We start from the raw sequence: 23,486 nt of genomic DNA on the forward strand, positions 1-23,486 counted from the left end.
ATAATATAAGCCTACTTTATTAAAAAACAAAAAACAAAGTAATGAATAGAATGGTTTGTGACTTCATGCTAATTAATGAGCATTATGTTGCTTGTTCAGGGGAGTTTCAGCCACCAGGGGGCAGTGTAATACAAATATTACACGTAAAATGACGAGACAGAAGAAGACTACCTCAACTGAGCCGCAATAAAATCAGTCATTTTTCAAGGATAAAAGATATGCCAGTGAGTATTGTTTTATTTTTGGTCTATATGTTATTACACTATTATGGTTCAAATATTTGTTGTTTAATTGTTTATAACCTAGCATACAATAAATGCAAATTTATTTATTTATTAGCCAATGTCGTTTTCATGTTAGCGTTAAGCTAAAGCTAGCAGACTTCCATAAGCAAAAGTTAAGTAGTTTTTGGTTTCCTTTTTAGTTTAATTTTACGATACATTTTAACAGGTAGAGGCAATAAAGAGCTTGAAGAGTTGTTTTGGATTATTTACTGTGCTCCAAATTGCTGCTTGTGAAGTTGACCAGCATTCGTAACTCCAATCATTGCTCGCAAGACAAGGCAAAGAAACAGTATATTGTATATCTCGAACATTTTGTACATTAACATACCACAGTATTTTTTTTAAATATTTTTATTTTATTTATTTTGTTTTAAGAATGTGTTTTTTATTTGAATATTCAGTTTGAAAAAAAGTGTACTGTGAATTGTGGTTTTGGTAGCTAAGATTTGTAGCTCTATGACCCTGAGATAGATGGGGGACGCAATCTTAGGCAGCCGTGTGTTTGTTTGTTTCTTTGTTTCTCTCTTTCTTTCCAGCCTGCCAGAGATTGCATCCCTCTCTGAATCCATTTCTGTTTGTCCAATCCTCACAGGCTTTTCAGTGGACACCGAGGGAGCTAGTAAGAGTATTCAGGGTGAGTTTTGTAGCTCTATAATATGTATGTATATGTATATATGTGTCGTGTGACAACAGTCAAGAACAGCCAATTAGAGGACTCAAAAACAGATCTGCTGAGAATAAAAACTTTTATTTTGAAAGCAGTTAAATGGAGCATTTACTCCGAGCCCAGCTTTGAGTTTACGCGTCACAAAAGCTGAACCTGCCAGACTTAAAGAGTTGATACCTCGCTCCAAGTGTACGACATCATCAAGCCTAGGCTAAGAAAACATCGTCACCAGACAAAAAGTTGCGTCAAATACATCTGCTTACGGTGAAAAAAAATTCTTCTGTGTTTAAATGGCCACTTCCTGCTGTGAATACATGCCTAAATGCAAACATAACATTAAAACATTAGTTCAGGTCACATGTCTGTTCCATTCAATCCCACAATTCTTGTGCTCATTTTCATTTACAACACAGTGGCGGTTTTACGTGCGGGGCAAGTGTTTGAGTGCCCCACCAGATCCAGCATTTATTCTTCCAGCATTCTTTAGTGTCTGTGACTTTTCCTTCCAACCCTTACATGACTGGAAATCGCGGATATTAAGTAAATACTCAAATAGCTTAAATCCATAGTTGTAGCATAAGTGGATTTATTAAGCGGCCATCTACTTTTTTTTTTTTTTTCCCTACAAGGCCGCCACTGTGTTAAGGACATTTTTTTTTGCGAAACCTAACAAGTCCCGTCTTCATTCAACATGCTTGTGTCCTTCATGAATCATCCGTCTAGCGTCAGTTCAGTTCAGTGTAGCCATATTCTCCAAAGCTTCTAAGCATCTTTAATGGCTTTGGCCTGACTGGACATCTTGAATGTGCCGTGCCGGGCGGCCGACGAGGTGCTGCTGGATTTCTTCTCCATGGATTTGAAGGTGGAGCTACTGCTACTTGTGGTGGTGGTTGTGGTGATCTTTTTCTGCGCGGTCTGGTACGTCTTGGTCCTGTTGACGTGAAGCACCTCCGTAGCGTCCATGTTGACGCCTTGCCGGATCTCCTTGCTGGTCTCCACCTGCTCGGACGTATGTTGTTGTTGTTGTTGTTGTTGCTGATCCTCCATCCGCTGCTGATAGTGCATCTGCAACATGAGAGAGGTTGGTAGAATTTTTTTTTCCAATTTGACTGACCCCTTTTTGCATTATGTAAATTCTCAAGGATGTGGATTTTTGTCTGATTTTCCATTTTCAGCTCTCGAAATATAAAATAATAGAGCGTTGTTGTCGATTTGAAGAATTTGGTCTCACCATTATCATGCGCTGGTACTTGGCGATGGCCTCATCTGTGGTCACCCCCTCAGCCAGGCCCAGCTCGGCGGCCCGGCGGGCGAGCTCGACCTTGTGGGAGCCGGGAGGGGTCCAGCCCGCTCCCCTCATCCGGTTCAGGTCCGATTTGTAGTTCACCTGCGATTTGTGATGACAGTGAGTCCGCAGAAAGCTAAATTGATGAAACTGGACTTTGACCGAGAATGTCTACAGACTAGTTCGTGAGCCTTACTTACGTCACTCTGCAGTTTGTAGGCTTGTTTGGCGTGTTTGACTTGGAGCTGCTCTGAGTCGCATGTGTAGTCGTGGAGCTTGCTTCGGTACGCCACGTCGCTGGCCTGTGCCTGGCTCTTCTTGGCCAGCAGGAACTCGGGCTGGTCGGCGTGGATCTTGTAGTTGGAATGCTGCTCCTTGGACAGCCGCTTGTACTCCAGGTTGCTCTGGAGCTTGCTGGCCGCCAATGAGTGCATCATTTTCGGGTCGTCCTCCACGCAGCGTAGCCCCACCTGCTGGCCCTTCTCGCGCAAGTGGGAGTCCTTGTAGAGCACCTAGTCAAAGGGAAAGTAGTTTTGGTCAGCTTCTGCTGAATTCTAATTCTTTTTTGGGGGGGATGCTTCCAACTTTGAAGACCCTGTCCATTTTGGAGAAGACAACACTCACGTCGCTGGCAATTTCCCTGGAGGCCTTTGCTGTTTGGAAGGGGATAGCGTCCAGCCTCAAGTCGTAGCCCAGCATCTTCAGCTGCTCCCCAGAGGCTTTGTACACTTTCTGCACGAGGGAGAAAAACACTACTTACCAAAAGCTGGGAATATTCAGCTTTCAGATGAAATTTCAGGATCAGCCTAACAATCACTAACTAACTTAATTTGACTTACGCTAAATTTTTTGTCTATGGTCAAATTATTAAATGTCCTTCACAAACTTAAAAGTACTGTATGTTCCAAGTTTTAGTCGATCTTACGTCACTAATGTGCAGGGCGTTCATCCTGGCCCGGACAAAGTCGGGATCATCTGGATGTAAGGTGTACTTGTTCATGTCGTCGTTCCTGCCCGATTTGTACAGCCGCTGAGTGGAGAACCGGAATCGTGTATCAAAAGGTGGAAAAATACTGGCAGCAACAGTTTCATTTGTCATTTTCTTCACGTTACCTCGCTGCACTGTTGATAGCTGGCCTTGGCGTGGAGCATATCTGGGGAGTCCGTCACTGAGGTGAACTTCAAGCTGTCTGGGAGTTGGCGGTATCGCTTCTGCATGGTGAAAGCCGAATAATACATTAATTACAGTGTTCTACTACTACTACACTTTTTTCACAAAGAAGGTCTTTCTCTTTGCAAAAGTGCCTTGCTGTGCTCATTTTTCAACACAATTCAAGTTGAAAGTTCACGCTTACATCGCTAACAAGCTTCCCAGCCTTCTTGGCCGACTCCAGTTGCGGTGCCCCCACGCCATCCCACGCCACACCCTTCATGAAGTTCAAGTCCGACTTGTACAGCGTCTAGACAGGAAAGTGGTCAACTCAATCAGCTGAGCTCCCATCCCAGTTGTTGTGTCTTCCCTCACCTCACTCTGCAGGTTGTAGGCCTTCTTGGCCCATTTGACCTTCATGTCGTCGGGAAGCACCGTGTACTCGTGAAGCCTCTTCCTGTAGTCCTGCTCGCTGGCCAGGGCTTGAGCGTTCTTGGCCGTGACTAGGTGGACCATGTCCGGTGTCAGGTGGTAGCGCCCGCTGGCCGTCAGGGCATCCTTTCGATACTCCTGGTCACTAGCCAGCCGGTTTGCCTGCATGTAGTGCAGCAGGTACGTATCGTCCGAAACACTTTGGGCGCCGATGTGCTTGCCTTTTTCCATTAGGTGGTTGTGTTTGTACTTGTACTGCGGGGAGAGAGATACAAAATTTACTGTAATTGTATTTATTTACTGGAATGTTAGTTTATAGAGTAGTCTGCATCTGTAATAGTAATCTTACATCACTTGCGATGCCTGTGGAGCTCTTGGCTGCTTGAAATGGGATGTCCTGCATGGTCAGTTTGTAGCCCTGAGCCCTCAGATTGTGCCAGGAGTCTCTGTATCGGATCTGAAGAAACAACCATCTGGTTTAAAATGTCCACCGGTGAAAAATAGCCATGGGCCACAGAAGCCAGTCTTGCCTCGCTAAAGTTAGCTGCGTTGATCTTTGCTTGAGTGATCTCCGGTCTCTCGGCCGTGATGGTGTAGCTGTGCTGGTCGCTCACCCCTTTCTCTTTGTACAGACGCTAGGAGAGCGGCATAGTCAGTGAATACTGTATCACGTTGAGGGAAAAATGTTGCACTCACCTCATTTGTGATAAGTCCACTGAATTTGGCGTGGACTATGTCAGGGGAGTCTGCCACAGACGTGTGCTTGAAGTTGTACGGCAGCTGGCGGTACTTTTTCTGAGACAGGACAAATGTAGAGTCATCATAGCTTCAGTAGATTGGTAGGTAGTTTGGTAAACAATCAGTCTTACATCACTGATAAGGTCAGTGGCTTTCCTGGAGCCTTCAATTTGCACAGCCCCAGTTGCGATCCATGCGGCACCCCGCAGGTAATTGAGGTCAGAACGATATATCCTCTGCAACATGGACAAACACGTTACATAGCTGTTTTGTGTTGTGACTTCTAATGCATCGTACTGCAAGTGTAAGTGTGTGTAGTGCGTCTTACCTCGCTCTGCAAAGCGTACGCCTTCTTCGCCGCCTGCAGCTTCATGTCATCTGGCAGGGAGGTGTACTCATGCAAGAAGAGCCTGTAGTCGATATCACTGGCTAAAGATTGGGCCTTCTTGGCATGGGACACCTCCATCATATCCATTGGCAGGTGATGCTTGGAGAGCTGGCTGGCCGACTCCTTCTTGTACTTAATCTGGGTGGTGGAAGGAAAAAAAATGTTTTTAGTAAGGTAGAAATCCTGCAAAAGAGAGAAACCACCTACGTCGCTCTGCAACTTGTTGGCGTAAACGGAGTGAGCCATATTGATGTCGTCCTCCAGCCCTTTCAGTCCAATCATCTTCCCTTTAGTCTTCTCAAACTCCTCTTTGTATTTTTGCTATAATGACACAAATGTGCCATTTTAATGCATACTTGACAAGATCATGATAATTTAGAGGACTTTGACATGAGATGTCAGATTCGTCCTCATTGGACCAGTGCACTGGCCACTCACATCACTGAGGATGTCAGCAGATGCTTTGGCCGACTGGAAAGGAATAGCATCCAGACGCAGTTTATATCCGCCGTCACGTAGCTTCATCCAAGATTCCTTGTAACGACTCTGAAATCCAACAGTTTTAACTTGTGAAAGTCAGACAAAGACTGAATGGATTTTTTGTTGTTTTTAGCATCCGTTTACCTCACTCAGGTTCAAGGCATTGATCTTCGCCTGCACAAACTCAGGAAGCTCCTCATTGAGGGTGTAGATATGCTTCATGTTTTCTCCCTTCTCTCTGTACAACCTCTGTAAAGATACAGCATCAACCATCATTTTACATTAGCATACCTAGTAATCACATTCAATATTTCTACACTGAGGTCAGAAGTACTCACATCAATGGCCAGTTTGTTGCTGAGTTTGGCCTGAACCATCTCTGGTGTGTCTTCAACACTTGTAAACTTCAGGGAGCTCACATTCTGGCGATACTTTTTCTAAAGCAAGAGGAGTTCAAATCATGACTTGAGAATTTCATTGTATTTTTGCTGGTCAATACCCTGGGTTACGAAATAGCCTTAGTGTTGTTTTAGTGGCACAATCTGTTCGTATCTACTGTATTTTTGTCTGTATGTCTGTCTTTTGCTCATTCTCTCGGTCATTCAGTTGGTCTGTCTGCCGCTCTACACCAGAGAGAGCACAAACTTTAAGCAAGTAGCCTACTGTATCTGCTTATAGAATCTGATGCTTAGTGCTGATACCTTTACAACCCCAAAAAACAGTAATAAAACCAGTCCAAGGAAGGTACGGGTTAAAGAATCCCTGTAACACAAACCCTTGCCGAAACTGTATGTCCAAAATCACAGGCCACTAAACTTAAAATGTAACATTTGAAGAAGTGTCTCGTTGGCAACCAGACACCAGACTTTATTGCTATGTCCCCTGTTAAAGCCCATCGTTTACATGGTACTTAACTTAGTTTCAAGAGTTTATGAAAGGTCCCCTGCTCTTTAAATAAATTTTGACCTACAGTAAGTCATAAACTGTGTCAATTTTTACCTTTACTCACGCTTTACAGTTTCTTCATCGCCTTAGTTGCTAAAGTACACTTCCTAGATAATTTTTCCAGTGGTCTTAGGTTTATGGAATGTAGGTATGATAACGGAATCATCTCAGATGACCTGCAGTGCATTATTGGTTACATGGTTGGACGTTACCTCGCTGAGAAGCTCTCCAGCTTTTTTGGCCTGTTGGACATCCAAAGACTTTGAGGCCTCCCAGGCAACGCCCTTCATCCAGTTGAGATCGGATCGGTACAATTTCTAAAGACACACATATACATGTGATTCCCCTAAATGGTTTACGAAATATCACATAAGTTTCTGCTCATGGGACCGACGTCGCTTTGCAGTCCGTAGGCCTTCTTTGCCCAGGCAACATTCATGTCAGTTGGCAACGTGGTGTACTCGTGCAGGAATGTTCTGTAGTTGTAGTCGGCTGCCAAGTCTTGGGCCTTCTTGGCCTGGCTGATGTTCAGCATGTCCAGAGAAACACTAGAGGGAAGATGGATTTACACTTTGTAGTGCTGTTTAAGAATATAAATATCTAGTGTTTATATCAGAAAAGGAAAAGCATGATCTTCTCCAAGGTGGTCATACATAATGAAACGATATCTTTTGTATCAGACACTGTGTTCCCTTTTGAGCTACGTTTAACCGGAGCTCATGAACATTTGGTGCAGGAACAGAACACATGAAAAAGTCATTACACATGGTTATTTCACTAAATACAGTTGAGGGCTCACTTGAATTGGGTCTTTGTGTCCTCATAGTGCTTCTTGTAGTCGCGGCTACTCTGTAGTTTGGTGGCCAGAGCCGAGTGAGCCATCTGAGAATCGTCGCTGACCGATTTGATTCCGATCACCTTGCCTTTGTTTTTCTCATATTGCTCTTTGTATTTGACCTGTCAGGGAACAAAATTGAGTGTTTTTAAACTAGCCTTTACCCATCTATGTGACCGTGGACATAGATAACTTGAATGGTTTGGATGCCAGAGTAGACAAAATAGACAGGTTGTGGATCATTAAGTATTTAGTAGCTTTGTGTGTCAGTACCTAGCTAGATCTATCAAGTAGCTTCGTTAGCTAGGCAGAAGTTTTATAATGGAAAAACCCTCGGACACTATTATTTCTTGAATTCCAAACATCATAGGTCCTGGCTTAAGTTCTTCGGAAGAAAAAAAAAAAAAACTCACATCACTGGCCAGGTCTCTTTTAGCTCTCGCAGTGAGAATAGAAAGTGAGTCAAGTCGGAGCTCAAAGCCCTTTTCCCGCTGCTTCTCCCATTGACTTTTGTAGACTTTCTGAAAGACAAAGAGAAAGTAGACCACAGGCAGACAGATGAGGGTTTGCATTTGAAAATTCAACTAAAGCAAACCCTGAATGACCATGTTTGTATTGAAGGCTAATTTTCCATTCTAACAACATTGAGACCCCTTAAACACCGGATACTGCAGACTTTCAATCCTAATGCAATGTATTTTACGTTCAATAAGTGACACCACTCCTCAGTTTAGGTAAACATGTTCTTTGACACTACCAGCCTTAATTGATCGCTAGCAAACACTGATGTAAAGAGTAATTAACTACCTTACAAATTCAGGTAATAAAAACTTAACACCGTAGTAAAGTTCAAAATCCATCATGGTAGATGCACTCACCGCACTAAGAAGCTCAGCGTTTGCCTTTGCTTGTCTGAACAGCGGCTCATCTTTTGTCATGGTGTACTGGTGGATCATCTGCTCCGTGTTCGCTTTGTATGCCAGCTAAAAAGCACAATTTGATCAACCAATGACAAACGGTGCCTTTATCGCAATGATCTTACATCGCTCTGCAGTTCCTGGCTCTTCTTGGCGTGTTTGATGGACAGATTGTCTGCCACTTGGGTGAACTTGATCTGATCCACCTTCTGACGATATTTATTCTACAAAAGAGTGAAAAATGCCAGTAACTCAATGTGTCACCGAATCCGGAGCTCACCGGTTGATTAACAGAGAACTCACATCGCTGAGAAGATCTCCAGCTTTCTTGGCCTGAGTGATGTTGAGGCAACCCTCAGTTTCCCAGCTCACTCCTTTCATCCAGTTCAAGTCTGACCGATACAGGTTCTGATGGGCAGAAGAAGAAAACACATCTGCAGTATATAATCAGATTTCATTAGTTCCCTTTTCATTTTAACATCGTGTCTATTTCTCACCTCACTCTGAAGGGAATACGCCTTCTTGGCCTGCTGGACCTTGATGTCATCAGCCATGACGGTGTAGTCGTGCAGCCTGGTGCGATATTCCAGGTCACTGGCCAGAGCTTGAGCCTTTTTAGCGTGACTTAGGTTGACCATGTCCATAGACAGGCTGTACTGGCCCTGGTTCTCCTTGGAGCCCTTCTTGTATGCAATCTGCAGGAAAAGCTCAACAGTGAGAGTGAATTCATAAATAGTCACGCGAGTCAGGTTGCTCGGCATGACTTACGTCACTGCGCATCTTGGCCACTTGAAGCGAATGCAAGGTCTTGGAGTCGCTCACGTTGAAGCCCACAGCCAATTCTTTGTTCTTCAGATAGTTTTCTTTATATTTAAGCTAGAACACATCACACTTACTGTGAATTGTTTGTCATGTGTTACAAATAACTCTGGGTACGTTGTTTTTCTCACATCACTGGCGAGATCTCGCGAAGCCTTCGCCGCCCTGACACTGAGGTCGTGCACACCGATGTCACACGCTTTAGATTTGGTCTTCTCCCACTCCTCCTTATATTTAATCTGGAATGAGAGTGATGTGTTAGTGGGCGAATACGTGACCCTGACAATTGAAGAACATGGGTGAGTACTCACGTCACTGCACAAGGCTGCATTGTCTTTGGCCATTTTGATTTGGGGCAGGTCCTCGTGTAGCGTGTACAGATGCTTAGTCTTCTCGTAGTCTGCTTTGTAATTTAGCTGGATGATAGTGAAAAGGGTTCATAACTCAAAGGTTGGCTCGCAATACAGAGCAAAAGAAGGGTATTTTAAATAGCCTCCAGAATAAAACTGTAATGGCTTTTCGTAAAATAAAAGGTTAATGTTGACATACAATAATCAAAAGATCAAATCATGCCATTGAGATCATGTGTTGGACTCACATTACTGATCAGATGAGCGTTTTTCCTCGCCAGGAGGATCTCTGGCGTGTCCGTCACTAGGCTGTACTTGACTTGGTCAATGTGCTGCCTGTAGTTCTTCTGCGGCGGTGGAAACAAAACAAAACTTTCACTTAGCTAATCCCTCAATGAGGACTTTAATCAGACTTTAGCGAACTCACGTCTTTAAGTGGGTCCAGCTTCCTTTGGCTGCGGTAGCCTGGTGTCAGTGTGGCTTGGTAATTGTACTCGCCTTGATCTTGATCGTGACCTTGTTTGTATGAAATCTGAATCACATTGGAGAGACCATAGCTTCTTAATTCGTTAGGACAAACATGTCAACATTGGTTGTTCAATAAATGGGGACTAGAAAGAAGGGACCTTGTCACATGACTTGACTTAAGTCAGACTTAAATTGCTGATTTTAGAACTTGGGGCTTGCTTGGTGGAAACGTATGTTAGATGTGACTTGCTCTTTTACATGTGAAAGTCAGTAAATGACAATTCTTACATCACTGGCCAGTGTCCGGACTTTCATGGCATGCATGGTCTTCTTGTCGATTCCCGAGCCTTCATAGTGGCCCTTCATATCGATGTACTTCTCTTTGTATTTGTTCTTGTGCACCACACAGAGAAAAACAGCTTGTGTTATTTCCACTATCACCACAATAAATGGATGATTGTAGCTGCTGCCAGTAGATAATATACAATTCTTAACTTACATCACTGGTGAACTTGGCTACTTTGGAAGCATTCTGAAACTGCGGTGTCTCGCAAAAATTGATACTGTGGCCTTTGCTGTTCTCCAAATCTTTCTTGTACTCAATCTGTTGGTCCATGTAGGAAATACACTTTTTAATACAGAACAGTAGTTCTCAAAATGTTTTAACAATTTAGTACCACCCAGAAAATTCTTTGCTCTCCAAGTACCAACATCATGATGACCATCATCAGGTAAAATTTTTCAAACACAAGGCAGAAATGTACTTGCTAAAAAACTGTAATATCTAAATGATGACTTGACTAGAATCACTGATCTATAACCTTGCTCTAAATATAAAGTTGCCAGTACGTCACGGGTCACTTGTAGAAAATGTTCACTGTTCAGAATATAGCCACAACCACGTGTGGTGACATCATTTTGGACGGATGCGCCAAGTGGCCTTGGAGGTAAGCTGCGGCATGTGAAAGATGCTAACCATCTTTTTTGCTGGCGTCGTATCTACATGGTGACAAAAGGCCAAGCGACTGCCTCACCTCACTGACGAGCTTGTTGATCTTCCGGGCGTTCATCAAGGCCAGGTTCTCCTCAGAGGTCAGGCTGTGGAAATGTGACGTGCCCTTCATTTTATTTAAGTCTTTTCTGTATTTCAGCTGCAAGAAAAACAGATGATGGAAAGTGGATTTTTTTTTTTTAGCAGTGGTTTCTTGCTAACTTCACTAACTCACAATTTCGACCAAGATCAATTGAGCTGACCCTGACTCTCTTTTTAACCAAACAACTTGTAAGAATCCAAGTTGGTGCGACAACCAAAACACAAAATGAACTTTATACTCACATCACTTGCGTTTTCTTGTGCCTTCTTGGCGAGGTGGTACCCGGGCGTTATCATGGCGGGAAAGCTTCCTTTGCCCCGCTGCTGCTCGTATTCTTCCGTGTAGGCAATCTACATAAAGTCCACCACATAATTAAACACACTGGAGATGATTCATGAATAACATTTGAATTCTCCAGATTAGCATACATGACAACATTACAGTAATAGAAGACAGTAGTGAAAATGAATGACCTGGCTGAAGTTCTCTGCATTCTCTTTGGCGTGGACCATTTCGGCTGCGCCCGCTTCGGCACTGGCTTTGCCCCTTATCTCCTGCTCGTATACGTGACGATACTTTATCTGCCACAAAGCACACAGAAGTGTTGTTGTCATCAGCAGACGTTAAAAAGCTGATTTTCCGAGGAATAGGAAGAACGGATATCCGTTTCAAATGTTGAGAGTAAAGAAAATTACTCAAAGTATAGATACCAGGAGTGTTTGTACTTGCCTACTTCCAATACTGCACAGATGAATGATTTTATGCTTACATTGCTGGCCTGTTCGGAGGCCTTTTTTGACATCTTGTATCCCGGTGTGAGATGCGCGGGGAAGCTGCCTTTGCCTTTGTGCTGCTCGTATTCCTCTGTGTAGGCATACTGCAAAATAGCAGGCACAAGAAATGTATTTTAAAAAAATGCCTTTATGAATGTGCATACAGGATCAATTTTCCCCATTGAAATGTATTGAAATGCTATTCTTCCATTTAGCTCTCAAAAACAAGCATGAGCATTATTATCCCCGAAAGTGTGAATGAAAGTCACTGACGAAGACTCACATCGCTGACAATCTGTCCTTGTTTCTTGGCCAGGAGCACCTCGGGCGGGTCCACAAAGGCAGTGTATTTGGAAACTCTCTCTTCATGCCCTTTTTTGTATTCAAGCTTTTAGGGATAGAGCACAAAAAGCTCAATATAGGTACAAAACGATGCACAAAATTTGGCATACGTTCCCTTACGTTGCTTGCCAGGGTGTTGGCGTTTTTTGCTGCCTGGTATCCTGGTGTGATCAGGGCCGGGAAGTTGCCTTTCCCTTTGGACTGCTCGTATTCTTCCATGTACTTTACCTGTCACCAGAAAGGCAAATTGATTTGTATTTCACACCACAGCATTCGCTTAATACAGTCATAGTAAATATTCAGGAAAAAGGCATTAAGTCAACCTACGTCACTGATGTTTGTCTGAGCTTGTGACATGGTCACCATCTCCTGGTTGTACCAAGTCTGCTCCTGGGAGAACTCCGACTGAGACTTGAAGGACTGTTTGAATGCAAAAAAAACATTCAAAGATATTTAAGATACAAAAGCTGAGAGAAGTACTGAGATTTGGTGTACAGAATAGTTTGTTGTCATTTTTTTTTCCCAGAGGATTGAGGGCAAAAATTCACAGCCAATAAATTGCTGACTGGAACTCCCTTTTTTGGCCAGTTGTTCTACTTGGGACCTCACCTGGCCAGCCATCTGACTGGCTAGACGAGCCCTCTCCAGTTCCATGGGCTTCATGTCATAGTTGAAGGTGGACATAAAACGATCGCCATCCTCGCGGTATTTCAGCTACAAGTGCACAGGCATTGGCGACAAAACGTTAAAGCCAAGACCAGCACAGATTTGCACAAGCGCAACACAGGACATGTGCCTACGCCGACGAGATGTGTTGCTGTTTAAGGGAAACTGGCAGTTCTAAGACATCATTTGATACCAGATGGATTGATGCAATGTTTCAGATATAGCGAGAAATCAGAAAACATTTGTGCTGATCATCCAAGATTATCTGTGGAGTCCCACAGGGATCCGTATTAGGGCTCCATATCTTATCTACCTACAAGGTTTAACGTGAACGAGATTATAAAAATATATTTGACAGTTGACCACAAAATCCGACAGAAATCCTTATATTAAATACTTATGAAGCTCCACAGGGTTCTGTGCTGGGGCCCCATCTATTTGTAATTGTTACGTAATAATACATGTATGACTGGTACGTTTTGTAAGTATGTCATCTATGAAAAATAATTATGTATTTTGGATATGAGAAACTAAATATTGAATGTAACATATAGGACAGATGTTAGATTTGATGTCATAAAATCTCATCAAACAGTTAGTATAATTTATGGAAATCTATTTCTGTGTGTGACACAGTGAAATCATCTAAAATCTGCCAAAGGCCTTTGTTAACGATGCTGAATTCTGTGTGGAGTCCCTTGAGATTGTGTACTGGGGCCTCATCTAGTATGACGTAACATACTGCATTTATAATCTGTCGGCATCACAAGGTTCATTTCCCCGTATAGTCTTTCAAAAGCTGTTTAGTTCAGCAATAAACATTTTAGTCTCAGTCAAAGAATCACTGACAAGTTATGTGTTAAAAGCAAGTATCTGGAAAATAAGCTGGGACATGCAAGCAAAAGCAAGACTTGGTCACAAGTCACCAGTCAGATCAGATATCAACATGTGAAGACCTCAGTCTCTCTGGGTGCATCTATCAGTAGCTGATGAGCTCGCTAGATTGCTCCTAATATAAGCCTTGCGTGGACTTTGAGACGCAGACGGAATCCAACAGACAGGAACAGGTGGAGGAGAGGAAGCGATGCCGGGATCTTTTTTGTGGTTTAATTTTAGCCGGCTGAAGCATAAAGCCGGTCGGCCGAAATAACCCGAGGCACACTCTCCATTCCATAAGGCTGCCGTCACTGCAGACTCACGGCAACCTTTCTGGGAAAAGATGGAATGGAGGGCTTTTTAAAAGTTAAAAAAAAAAAAAAAGGAAGTAATCTGACCACCAAATTCCTGCTTTTGTGATTAAATCTGAGTACAACTGCCTGAGGAAAGCATAGCGGCCACCTGTGTCCTGTTCCAAATGTTTTGCATAGACAGTAGCTTATGTCCTAAAGCCATCTAGTCATCATCTCACCTCACTGCTGGCCTTGCTCTGCTTTTTCCCGGTGATGTTAATGGCCGTCTCATACACGCTGGTGAAGGTGTTGTTCCTCGGGTTGTGTCTGCGGGCGGGAAATGCAAACCTTTTGACTTTTTGTGTGTGTGGAAATGAAGAAACCAGATAATGGTTGAAAGTACTCACACTGAGCAGTAGGGCCTCTTCTTGTGGCTGACGAAGTTATTGGCCGTTAGCACCATTTTACAGACGTCGCAGTGAAAACATGCTTTGTGCCAGTTCTGAAGGAAAAGGAAAATCACATTATTTTCAGAAATGATATGGTGCGAATCGCACAGCTTTACATGTGGGCAGGACCACAAATTTAGCATTAGCATGAGGCTTTAGCTGACCATTAGCATCCAGTTCTGATTTACCTATGCTTTATATAATATTATATTACATTTTTAGGCTTTTTTCGGAAGTTTCTATGATATGTAATTTGTTTTTTGACTTGCTACCACAGAATCTTGCTGGCCCACGGGCCACTGGTTGCTCGCCACGGCACTATACAGGGCCAATGTTGCCACAGTAAAAAAATAAATAAATAAATAAATCATCAGCTTTAATTTATGTTACATTAAAGGAAAATAAAATAATTACAAAAATACAAATAAATTACCAAAAAATATGAATACATAATTTCTGGAAAAACAAAGATCAATAGAGATAAAACAAAAAATAATTACAAAAAAAGAAAAATCTGTTAAAAAGAGAGAAAACTCAAATACAAAAAAGAACAATTAAAAAAAAAAAGTTTTTTTTTTTTTTTTTTTTACAAGCCAACTAATTTACAAAAATTAAAAAGTTAAATAATATTTCTGCCAGACAATGATAAATAGGAGCTTGCTTGTAATACCTGATCAATGCAGTTGATCTTCTCCGCCGGGTACACCACAAACCCACATCTTGCACAAGACTGCATTTTGGAATCCGTTGTCTTTCCTCCACTTCAAAAATCAAAACTTCAGACGAACTTCAGGAAGCAGTCAACTAACAGGCAGTCCCGTCCTCCCGTGTGTTTCTCCACTGGTGGTAAACTTAGCTCTGTGACTGCGCCACTGCAGTGTTTTACTTGACACCGCGTCCCATGACGGACCACCCCTCTTGTCACAAAGCATGCTAGGTCACTGGTAGACACAGCTGTCTGTCTGCAGGACATGTCGATGTATGTGTGTAATGATCCCTTGCTGGACAATTAGGTCAACCTTGTTATGACACATTGTGAGTGACACAGCGATACATGTTGAACAATAGCTATAGATAGAGGATAGATCAATGTTCCTGGAAGTAACTTTAAATGTTTTATTGCTTGCTTGATTTATGCAGTGATTAATCTACATTTGAAGTATTATTTGAAGACATTAAATGTATTTACAATGTATATATTCTTCTCAACTGAAGTGTTGGGCAACATGGACAGCTAAGGCTGTTTGAAAGCGCTCTATAAATAGAGATGACTAGTCTCTAAAATAAAAATGGGTCTATTATTGTCTGTTTTTCTGATTGTTATTATTTTATGTCACAGTGTACAATTAAACTGTATAGAAATGCTGAAGGAATTGGCTTGAATTATTCTAGTTCAATTATATGCAGAAATGTAAAGATTGCTTTTAATTTACTTTCACTTCTGTGAGGTAATATAAGCTGTAAAGAACAACACTTTAAGAAATTTAAATCAATTTCAATTCAATTCTTCACAGTTTTATTCACATAGTGCCAAATTACACTGACACTTTACATGTGGAGAGGGCCTAACCCCCCCCCCCCCCCCCCCAATCAAATTAAAAAACAGAATATAGATTAGATATAGCCGCAATAAAAGTTTTCCTACCATTTTTGTTTGCAAAATATACAATTGCTAGAATTTCATTCAATATAAAAATATTTTATAATATTAAAAACAATGTATTTATCACAAGATAAAGTCTGATCATTTTTGTTTTAATTATTTTAAATACTAAATATTTTATTTCTGACAATATATATTTTGTCTCATTTTCATTGTGATACCAACACTTGGACAATGGACACTATTCAAACATCAACACAAAAAAATGTAATTGTGTTTAGTTATAGTACAACAAAAATCTTAAATAAAGTCACTGTTTACTTGTTTATTTTTTTTTAAGTGTAACAACTTTTCCTGTACAAGTTTACTACAACATTATGGTTTTCCATTTTGACCAGTACCGTTCCAATATGGCTGCCAAACGCACGCATAACGACGAGGAAGTGCAGATGATCAACTACGAGAGACGCAGGTTACGTTACGTAGTGACGCTCCTTGGAGATTCCCCGGTCAAACCTGACCGAATAACTTCCAGCTGTTGTTTTTGAGGAAGTGAAAGCCTGTTGCTGGCGGACAAACGACATTTTTTTTAACAACTACTTGGCTGACCTAGCGTAATACCACTATAACAACACAACGTGAGTTTATGATAACGTAGCCACTCCTACCTAAAATAGTTTGAAGCGTAATAAAACTTTACATTTTCTAATGAAACTGCTAGCAAGACGGAATCAAACTCATTACACTTGCGTTTAAAAGTCACTTTTTGTATCGCTGTTATTGAAATAACTAGTTGAATGTGGATTAGCACAGTTAGTTTAGCTAGCATTGCAATTGTGCTGTTGCTTTTTTTCTTTCTTTTAATACTAGCAGTAAACACAGCGAAAGTTCGGTAAACTGATGCTAACACGGTGCTAACAACAGATGGCTGGAGAACCTGCTGAGAAGACGCAACTTGGAGGTTTAGAAGACGAAGAGGAGATGGCGGTTGACGTCACTGACGCTAAACCTGACCGCAAGGGGAGGTTTTTACTCTTTGGGTAAGTGGACACACTAAAAAAAAAAAAAAAGTGCTTTCACTTTCACTGTGTGACTCTGGAGCCCCAGTGGGTGAGGCAGGGGATATGAATTAGTGGTCAAGAAATTGTCATAAAATCCTAACTTGTGGCCACGACATTGGCAATTTAAAAAACACACAAACAAAACAATTTGAATGTGTTACATAACCTATACCTAATCCATTTGATTAATTTATTCCTAGAAGTTCATCCGTTTCACTATTTGCTCCACTGCTTTCAGTGCGATATGTGGACTTTACACTTTGTTTTTCCCCATCCAATCAGATTTCAGCCTCTGTGTTGTCATGTCAATCTAATCTGCCCACTTCGGTATCAGCATTGCCATTGCTCATCTTTACAAGGCTAGAAAAGATGATGTCAGCATTTTTATGACATCTGATTGGTTGGTCAGAGCAAAACTTAATTAGCATCTCTGAAGAATATGATGTTGGCCACATCATTAGGTATACCCCAGGGTATATTATTAGAAACACTTGTGGCCAAATTATTAGGTACACACAAAAGTTGAGGGACACTGGTGCCGGAAGAATGACATAAACCTGACCCCAGATTATTAGGTACAACCAAATGCACGTCTCACAACTGAGGTAATTGTTTATATTGAAAATTGATATTCAGTTCAGTAGAAGAACTGTACATGTTGAATTAATTCACCTCTAAACGAAGTGCTATCCCCGTTGACCCCGTGCGTGGTCACGGCGGCGTGAGGTTCGGGGGGCCCTGGGTTTGAATAGGCCTTTTAGAAAGCGCTGGTGCGGTGGCGAGGTTGCTGACTCAGGGAGGACGAGGGTAGTGGGGGGGCTCACAACGCGCCGCCCCCCCCTCCTCCCCCTCCGGCAGCACCCCCCACCCCCCCTTCGGCCCGTGGGCACGCAGCGGCCCAGTCAGGTTCTTGATCGAGCACAGAGAGCATGTCAGTATCCTAGCACCCAGCCCCCCAAAAAACTCAGCTGGAGCAACATACTCGTTTGCAGATGCAGAGTGGCGTAGCGCTTAATGACGAACCCAGGTAAGTCGACGCCACGTGATCCTCGCCACCCTCCTCGTCACCGCCGCGCCCTGCCCACCGCCGCTCTTTTGCTGCCCACCCTCAATTGTTTGGTACGGCGCGTTGGCACAATTTGGAAGTGGGAGGGGGGGGTCGGGCGTCAAATCGCACGTTTAATAGAATAAGCGCGCTATGCAACGAGGCCTTTGTTGACCCCGTGGCCAGGCTCTTCTGGAACACGCCGCCCATCTGGATGGATCCGCCAAAGAATGCCAACATGGCAGCCGCGCCAGAATAGCCACAAGGACATTAAGGGGCTGCTAATTCTAATTTCTACATTCTTAATACGGTACTTCTATCTTCATATTGTCGCTTGGAAATGTGTGAGGATTGGATTTAAGTTTAGGGTGGATTACCGCGACCAAATTTGGCCATCACGTTAATGCCTTATTGGAAAGCATATGTACTTTTTGGTCTCTGAGTAAGTACTTTGCTTGGTTTGTGTTGTGCTACAATATTATTGTGCTGAAATTATCATTTTCAAGCCCAACACTTTTATGTGGCCCACGGAAACAAATCATTTGCGTCAACGTCCATGATTGTTTGTTAAAATTTCTTCTTGCCTTTTTAACTTGAACAGTAGTTGAACAAAGTATTATCCATGATGTCTGATTTCGAAATGGTAGCCCATCAATTATTATGTATATCTAATGAGGAGATTGCAAAATTATATGGTTTCACAATCATACTGAACTGGGCTGTGAAATTAATCAAAATTCAATTACAATTCAAATTATTACACTTGGCAATGATAAAACCTGCATAATCGTCAAAAAAAAGATTATTAATACTCAATTTGAGTTTGAGTTGTTTAAAAAAAAAAATAATTTAAAATAACTAATGGAATAAGTTTTGTTTCATCTAAAAGGAACTTGCATAATTATCGTGTTAATAATTTTTACATTTAAACATTTTTTTTTGTACCAATAAATAAATGATCATCCTAATCGGAATTTCAATTATTACCAAAACAATTGTGATTAATATTTTCTTGACAATTGAGCAGCCCTATAGTGAACCTCTGTGGGAAACCCTTTATGTCCTCAAAGTCTCTTTCTAATTTAAATCAAGTATGTTGATGTCCTTTATGCAACTACTGGTGCCAAGTCAGCGCGGTCATAAATGAGTGGGGGGGGAATCATCATCTACTACTCATTTTGTTTTAATTTCCACAAATATTTACATTCATTTGCTTCTGTAGTAAATGAATACAATTATTTGGCACAAATCGTCCATTTTTTGAGAAAATTTATTGCGTACGAGCATAATAATTATTATAATTATAATTACTGTCTCTGTATTCAGCAAGAAGAATAAGGATGGCCAGACGCGGGAGCAGGACTACTCTTCTGAAAGCCATTACAGAATTGTCTCACCAACATTCCAGTATAAGATGAGCCACCGGCGAGTGGGCAAGTGCATCATCATCAACAACAAAAACTTTGATGAAAAGACAGGTACACAAGCAAAACAAAACAAAACGCATTTGGTCAAAAGCGAGGCTTCTGAGCACGCTCCCGCCATTCCGGCAGGGATGAATGTACGTAACGGGACGGACCGCGACGCCGGCGAGCTCTTCAAGTGCTTCAAGAATCTGGGCTTCAACGTCTTCATCTACAATGATCAGACCTGCGAGAAGATGGAGCGTCTCCTCAGAGAGGGTGAGGCCCCTGTTACCGTTGGCAAAGACTCCTCACAAAAAGTTAGCGATATTGCGCTTTTGGGTGAAATTTCATTCGGCTCCATCCTGCTACTTCAATACTGGATCATCGCAAACGGATTCAAGTGTTGTGTGTGTGCTAGCTTCAGAGGAAGACCACAGTGACAGCTCATGTTTCGCCTGCATCCTGCTAAGCCACGGCGAAGAGGGCATGATCTACGGCACGGACGGCGCCATGCCTATCAAGACCATGACCTCGCTGTTTAGGGGGGACATGTGTAAAAGCCTTGTGGGGAAGCCCAAACTCTTCTTCATCCAGGTACGACTCGCGACATCAGAACACATGTGGAACACGTCCCACGTTGTCATGACGTTATTGTTGGATTTACGCCACCAGGCCTGTCGGGGCTCCGAATTCGATGACGGCATACAGACGGATTCGGGTCCGCCCAACGACACCCTGGAGACAGACGCCAATCCAAGACACAAAATCCCGGTCGAGGCCGATTTCCTCTTTGCCTACTCCACCGTGCCAGGTGAGACACCTCATTTCGGTGCACCTAAGTTGAAACTACAACTCAAGAAGTTAATATAGTCTTACCTCCAAAGTGGAACATTTCCTAAATTCAAATTTTTAAGCTTGCTGTGAAGCCAGCTGGATGTTTGGGTGTTATAGAAGAAGCACAAATATATGCAGTTAGGCATGAATAGGTGCAATTTTTTTATTATTTACTATTGAGAAACTGAATTGAGACATTTTTTTTATTAAATACATACATAAACACATCATAAGTATAAAATATAAGTTGAAGTTAAAAAATGAGAAAAAAAATCGTCAATAGTATCATAATTTACATGTTCAAAAAGGAGTAGGAAGAATTACAAAAACTTATCTAGTCCTACTCCCTAATACTTATATCATGATAATGTACTAATAAGTTATTCTGACTGACATAAAAAAATAAATAAACAGAAATTAAACAAAATATGTGCACAGAAATATTGGTATGAGTTTTAAGAGTGAGTTTATGAGTTTTCATCCAAAGTAATATGGTTTGCTGGTTCAACACCATTCAAATAAGTTGCCACAACTGAGAAAGACTAGCGGAAACTGTTGCATTGATTATTTTTTTATTTAATTTTATTTTTTAAGCTAAATGTATTTTTTAGAGTGTAGTAAACCCATCATATCTGACCTGGGCAGGGTACTACTCCTGGAGGAACCCCGGGCGCGGCTCCTGGTTCGTGCAGGCGCTGTGCAACGTCCTCAACGAGTTTGGCAAGCAGCTGGAGATCATGCAGATCCTGACGCGCGTCAACTACATGGTGGCCACCAGCTTCGAGTCGTGGTCCGAGGACCCGCGCTTCAGCGAGAAGAAGCAGATCCCCTGCGTGGTCTCCATGCTGACCAAGGAGCTCTACTTCAACTGAGCGCCACCTCTTCAGGGACGGATAGAGCAGTCCGAGAAAGCATTCAGGGATAATTCCGGCCCAGCGGGAACAAGCGCTGCACTTTTTCCAGCACCAAACGGAATCTCTTTTTATAGTGGCACTCCGCTTTCACGTGTTGATAGTGAAACCTCTCTCTTTTTTTTTTTCTTCCTCTCCTTCAGGTTTTTCTTCACAACAATGGCGTCACGTTTGATCGGATCTTTTGTCGGCAAGGCATTGTGAGATATGCATGTTCTTCTACTACCACTTCACTTTTTGTTCCCGCACTTGTCGCTGCCATTTTCTTGTCAGAATAGTCTCTTTGACTCGCTAAACCACCACAACAAGAGTGTGGTTTCGGTCTGCTAATGCGCTTGGCTGCAATTTGAAGACAGACAAGCAACTTCAAGTTGAAACTACCATCCTCAGGTTCATTCACGTCCCGTAACGTGGGTAAATGTAGTGCTGAAAATATTTCCTTACTGTTTGTATATGGCAAGAAAAAGGTCAGCTTTGTGCATCATATTCACATCACCTAAATATGGAAAATATCACTCCATTTTTAATTTTGGTGTTGACACTGTAGAGGTTGTAGGTTACATTAATGGTGGTGAAATGATAAGTTTTCAACAATAGAATCTTAATACATTAAAATACCATATTGAGTTTTGTTGTTCGGAGCCCCTAAACTGAGGGTAGATGAGAAATGTTTTCATCCTAATGAGGAACTTTCTCATCCTAGTGAGAAACTCTCTCATCTTAACAAGAAACTTTCTTGTTTTAACCAGAAAGTTTTCTCATTTGAATGAGAGAATTTCTTGTTGGGATGAGAAATTTTCCAATGAGAAATGATGAAAACTTTCTTGTTAGAACGAGAATGTTTCTCGAACTAATGAGAAAACTTCTCGTTCAAATGAGAAGGTTTCTCGTCCTAATGACAAAAAACCTCGTTACTTAAGGTGCTCCAACTTTGGAATAAGAAGAAAAAAAACAATTTTAACATCACAGTGATTGTTTTCTTAACTACCTCTTTAAAATTAGATTATTTTATTTTATTTTTTTAGGGCGATTTATTGGCTTCTGTGGACCAGCTGGCTTATTTAGTGTATAAATTAAACATTTAATATAATTTTTAATTGGCCATGTTAATAAAATTATAGACCAATTTGGTGCTATAATTGAGAATAATAAACTTTTCTAAATAATAAAAAAACAAACATTTTATTGGTTATGCTGACACAATTATGGCCCAATTTAGTACTTTTAATTCAATATTGAGCCTTTTCACCAAAGTAACAATAGATTTATTTTACTTATTTATTTATTTCTTTTTTTAAAGAAAATAATTATCTCAATTGAGTTTTCCCATCTGGTTGATGCTCATTTTCCACCATAGAATGAGAACTTCACTGTTAAAACAATGCTAGCGTGTTTGGAACACTTCAAAATTGTGTCATTTAAAACACACCAAATTTTCTTTTAACTGTAGAAAAATAGAATTTCTATAATAGAGTAAAGAAAAGACAGTTGTTTTATGTATGTCGTGTCAATCACTGAGGCAGCTATTGACAATGGCAAGTGTGAACCACACAATATCCTTTCTCCTCATTCTCACACTTTCTTTGTGTGTGTGTTTTTTTTAATCAGTCTTTTAAGAATTTGAAGCCACCATTGCATGCTAAACACCAGTTGCAATCCATCTGAGCAATGACAAACTTGCCATTTTAAAACCCAAACCTGAGTTATTGATCCCTCTCGACACATGGATCTCTGATCAGTGACGTGGTGCCCAAACTGTGCAAAAAAAGGAGTGTTTGCGCCACTATTTTCTTTTTTTCTATTATGACTATTTTTTTATTTAGGGGTTTATTTTTAAATGCTTTATTGTGTTAAATGCTGTTGTCATCACTAATTTATTTGAAAGGATTTGGATGCATGCAATGAATTCAAAAGAAATATAATCTGAACCAGTGTTTAAATTGTAAAGATTGTTTAAAAGAAAAGAAAAGAAAAAAAAACATCCAAACAGAAGAATGCTTGTGTAAAACTTTCTTGTATTAAACATGAATTTTATTGTGTTATGAACTGAGTAGTTTTGTAGCACCACACTCTACATACTGTACTCAATCACGCACATACCACGGACACACAGAATTAAAATGTTTTTTTATTTATTTTGTTTAATCATTGGTTGTTACTTGTAAATAGAAGAAATGTATGTAAAATAAACAATTGTACATCTGCATTTAACACATTTTATATTGAATGATTGGTCAATTTATATTTATATTATTAAAAAAAATGTTTACTGTAAAAAAAAAAAAAAAAACAGAATTACACATCCACATGTCTATTATACTGCCCCCTAGTTGCACCTTTCATTAGGTGTGGTCTATGATAAATCCTTTTAATTA

General features: G+C 41.2%; 2 protein-coding genes across 8 annotated transcripts; one reads left to right on the plus strand and one right to left on the minus strand.

The window, feature by feature from the left end:
* The first annotated feature begins 116 nt into the window (after positions 1 to 116).
* Positions 117 to 23,153, plus strand: casp7 (caspase 7, apoptosis-related cysteine peptidase). 7 transcript variants are annotated; one of them, XM_077502348.1, is made up of 8 exons: positions 118 to 224; positions 877 to 918; positions 16,779 to 16,894; positions 19,287 to 19,438; positions 19,514 to 19,642; positions 19,785 to 19,960; positions 20,039 to 20,177; positions 20,846 to 23,153. In XM_077502348.1, exons 1-8 carry the CDS (start codon positions 219 to 221, stop codon positions 21,070 to 21,072), a joined length of 987 nt encoding a protein of 328 aa, XP_077358474.1. In that variant the 5' UTR covers positions 118 to 218; the 3' UTR covers positions 21,073 to 23,153. The 7 variants fall into 7 exon arrangements, with proteins under 7 accessions (XP_077358472.1, XP_077358474.1, XP_077358475.1 ...); XM_077502349.1 differs by having other exon boundaries at positions 19,791 to 19,960; XM_077502346.1 differs by having other exon boundaries at positions 117 to 224; positions 19,785 to 20,177.
* nrap (nebulin-related anchoring protein) lies at positions 1,037 to 15,202 on the minus strand. The gene is made up of 42 exons (XM_077502345.1): positions 14,922 to 15,202; positions 14,210 to 14,304; positions 14,042 to 14,129; positions 12,295 to 12,387; positions 12,088 to 12,195; positions 11,909 to 12,013; positions 11,622 to 11,729; positions 11,326 to 11,433; positions 11,095 to 11,202; positions 10,793 to 10,909; positions 10,258 to 10,362; positions 10,047 to 10,151; positions 9,718 to 9,822; positions 9,539 to 9,637; positions 9,252 to 9,356; positions 9,072 to 9,179; positions 8,890 to 8,997; positions 8,619 to 8,816; positions 8,425 to 8,529; positions 8,247 to 8,345; positions 8,083 to 8,187; positions 7,618 to 7,725; positions 7,169 to 7,326; positions 6,764 to 6,917; positions 6,582 to 6,686; positions 5,763 to 5,861; positions 5,569 to 5,673; positions 5,383 to 5,490; positions 5,152 to 5,265; positions 4,885 to 5,082; positions 4,688 to 4,792; positions 4,515 to 4,613; positions 4,349 to 4,453; positions 4,168 to 4,275; positions 3,762 to 4,073; positions 3,592 to 3,696; positions 3,350 to 3,448; positions 3,162 to 3,266; positions 2,861 to 2,968; positions 2,437 to 2,748; positions 2,183 to 2,338; positions 1,037 to 2,016 (listed from the first exon to the last, which is right to left on the minus strand). The coding sequence occupies exons 1-42, from the start codon at positions 14,985 to 14,987 to the stop codon at positions 1,714 to 1,716; spliced, it is 5,304 nt and encodes a 1,767-aa protein (XP_077358471.1). The 5' UTR covers positions 14,988 to 15,202; the 3' UTR covers positions 1,037 to 1,713.
* Positions 23,154 to 23,486: the final 333 nt, after the last annotated feature.

Source organism: Festucalex cinctus, chromosome 17 (assembly GCF_051991245.1).
Source record: "Festucalex cinctus isolate MCC-2025b chromosome 17, RoL_Fcin_1.0, whole genome shotgun sequence".
NCBI lineage: Eukaryota > Metazoa > Chordata > Actinopteri > Syngnathiformes > Syngnathidae > Festucalex > Festucalex cinctus.